This window comes from Nannobrachium achirus (assembly GCF_963921795.1).
Source record: "Nannobrachium achirus genome assembly, chromosome: 12".
Lineage (NCBI taxonomy): Eukaryota > Metazoa > Chordata > Actinopteri > Myctophiformes > Myctophidae > Nannobrachium > Nannobrachium achirus.
The window spans coordinates 7,615,359-7,617,515 of NC_137832.1; the positions used below are offsets into that span (position 1 = coordinate 7,615,359).

Here is a 2,157-nt window from a genome sequence, read left to right on the forward strand (position 1 = left end):
TTCAAATGCCAGAAATGTATCCAATGGCCAAAATGTACAGGCCTATTTGGGTGGAAGTGATTTACAATCATAATCAAAATCTACAAAGTAACCAGTAACTAAAATGAGCCAGTCTTTTGAACGGCTCTTTGAAAGGAACGGATCTCAGAGATCCGGTTCACTTCAAAGAACCATAAATCCCATCTCTATCTAGCAGCCAGACTAGCGGTACACCGATGCGCGCCGCCATGGCAGCTTGCCAAGTCTGCTGCGTTAGTAACCTGTTGCTAACTTGGCATTGGACGAGGACGGCTTTAGGAGGGGCATAGCGATCGGCTAATTATCTTTGCTACTCAAAAGGCCACAGAATACAGAGAGGGAAAAAAACTGCCATGGCTCCCTGGAGTAGAGTTTTCAGTTTTAATTTAATACACGTTTTAAGGACCAGGACGAAAACAAATATTGTTGTAATTGGTAAAAACAGCTCATAATTCCTTTACATAAGTATGAACTTGACAATGGAAAGTGCCTTGTAAAATATGTATATACTGTAGAAAGAGAGAGAGAGAGAGAGCATGGTCTATCATTTTGTTATTATTCAGAAAGGGAGAAGAAATAAAAACATGGAGCAGGGAGAAAAGAAACTCAACAATACAAGTGGCTCGTCAAAGAGAACCTCCAAACAATACTGTTACTTTTAATCTTGGAGAACGTACTGAGACGAGAAGCCATTTACGGTTCTGCATATTAAAGTAGGCCTATCCAAAGACAACCCTAAACCTGTGTCTCAGACAAGGCAGTCTCTTGACGGCTGCTCTCTGGGTTTGTAGGAGTGTTGGTCTGAGGCGGCTTTTCAGCCAAGGCTTTCTCCAGCACCTTTAGGACAGGCCTGCGGAAAACATCCTTGAAATCCTGACCCATGAACACGTACAGCAGCGGGTTCAGGCAGCTGTTGAGGAGTGCCAGGCCGTGGACTATGGGCCTCCCGATAATGAACACATGATCCAGTGTTTCACTGGACTCTGTCGCCAGGGTATTCGCAACACCAATCAGATACATGATATAAAAGGGAGCCCAGCACAGGAAAAATGCGGTGATAACAGCTGCCATGATTTTGAAGGAGCGACCTGATTGGCTGGCCAGCAAACGATTATTCCCGAGCCGGTAGATGATGACAGAATAGCAGGAGACGATGACAGTGAAAGGGACCACGAATGTTATGAGGGCGTAAGTGATGATCAGAACCCCCATTCGAAATGCCCTCAACTGCATCACTTCAGCTGTACTGTAGTTACCGGTGGCAAGGTTGTAGTCACACCAGACCTTATCATAGTGTGGCCGTGTGTCCTTAAAGATGAAGAAAGGGGAGCTGAGAGCCAAGGCCAGCATCCAGACCCCCAGACTCACCCAAGACGCCTTCCTGACACTGCGGTGGTTCCAGGCCCACACTGGACACACCACGCATACACATCTGTCAACACTGATGACCACCAGGGTGTAGATGCTGGCACACATGTTCATGGCGAAAACGGTTCCGTCCATTTTGCACATGAATGTTCCAAAAGGCCAGTGGTTGTCCAGAGCTGTTTTTGTGATTCTCAGGGGCAGGAAAGCTGTAACGATGAAGTCGGCCACAGCGAGGTTGAGGTACCAAACGGTGTTGACTGTTTTCTTCATTTTGAAGCCTGTCACCCAGATGACAGCACCGTTCCCCAACACGCCGAGCACAAAGATCAGGCTGAAAATGACCGGGGACACAATGGCCATGATCTCCATCGTCCTAAAACCTAAAATAACAAAATAAAGGTTCAACGCCATGTGTAATACTGAAATGATTTGGTGCCAACCAGGGATACCCTTACGGTCCCCATGCAACTTTACAACATCAACATTTTGTAAGTGATATATTTATTTATGTTAAAATATGTTTTAAAAAGCTTTTCCCTCACAGAGGGCTTCCAACCATAAAAGGTCTTATTGTCTCCACCAGCCGAAGGCTGAGGGAGAGTATGTTTTCCCCTCCGTCCGTCCGTGCGTGCGTCCGTCCGTCCGTGCGTCCGTGCGTCCTCGCAGTTTGTGAGCAGCTAATCTCAGTCACCGTTGGCCCGATCGCTGCCAAACTGAGCACACACACTCCCTGGATGCCAATCTAGAACCTCTGCCCCACATTTTTAGAAC

At 46.8% G+C, this 2,157-nt stretch overlaps 1 protein-coding gene across 1 annotated transcript; it reads right to left on the reverse strand.

Moving 5' to 3' along the window:
- Positions 1-753: 753 nt before the first annotated feature.
- LOC308295367 (chemerin-like receptor 1) lies at positions 754-1,755 on the reverse strand (the record flags this gene model as incomplete). Its single annotated transcript, XM_080738422.1, has 1 exon — positions 754-1,755. One exon carries the CDS (start codon positions 1,753-1,755, stop codon positions 754-756), a length of 1,002 nt encoding a protein of 333 aa, XP_080594548.1.
- Positions 1,756-2,157: the final 402 nt, after the last annotated feature.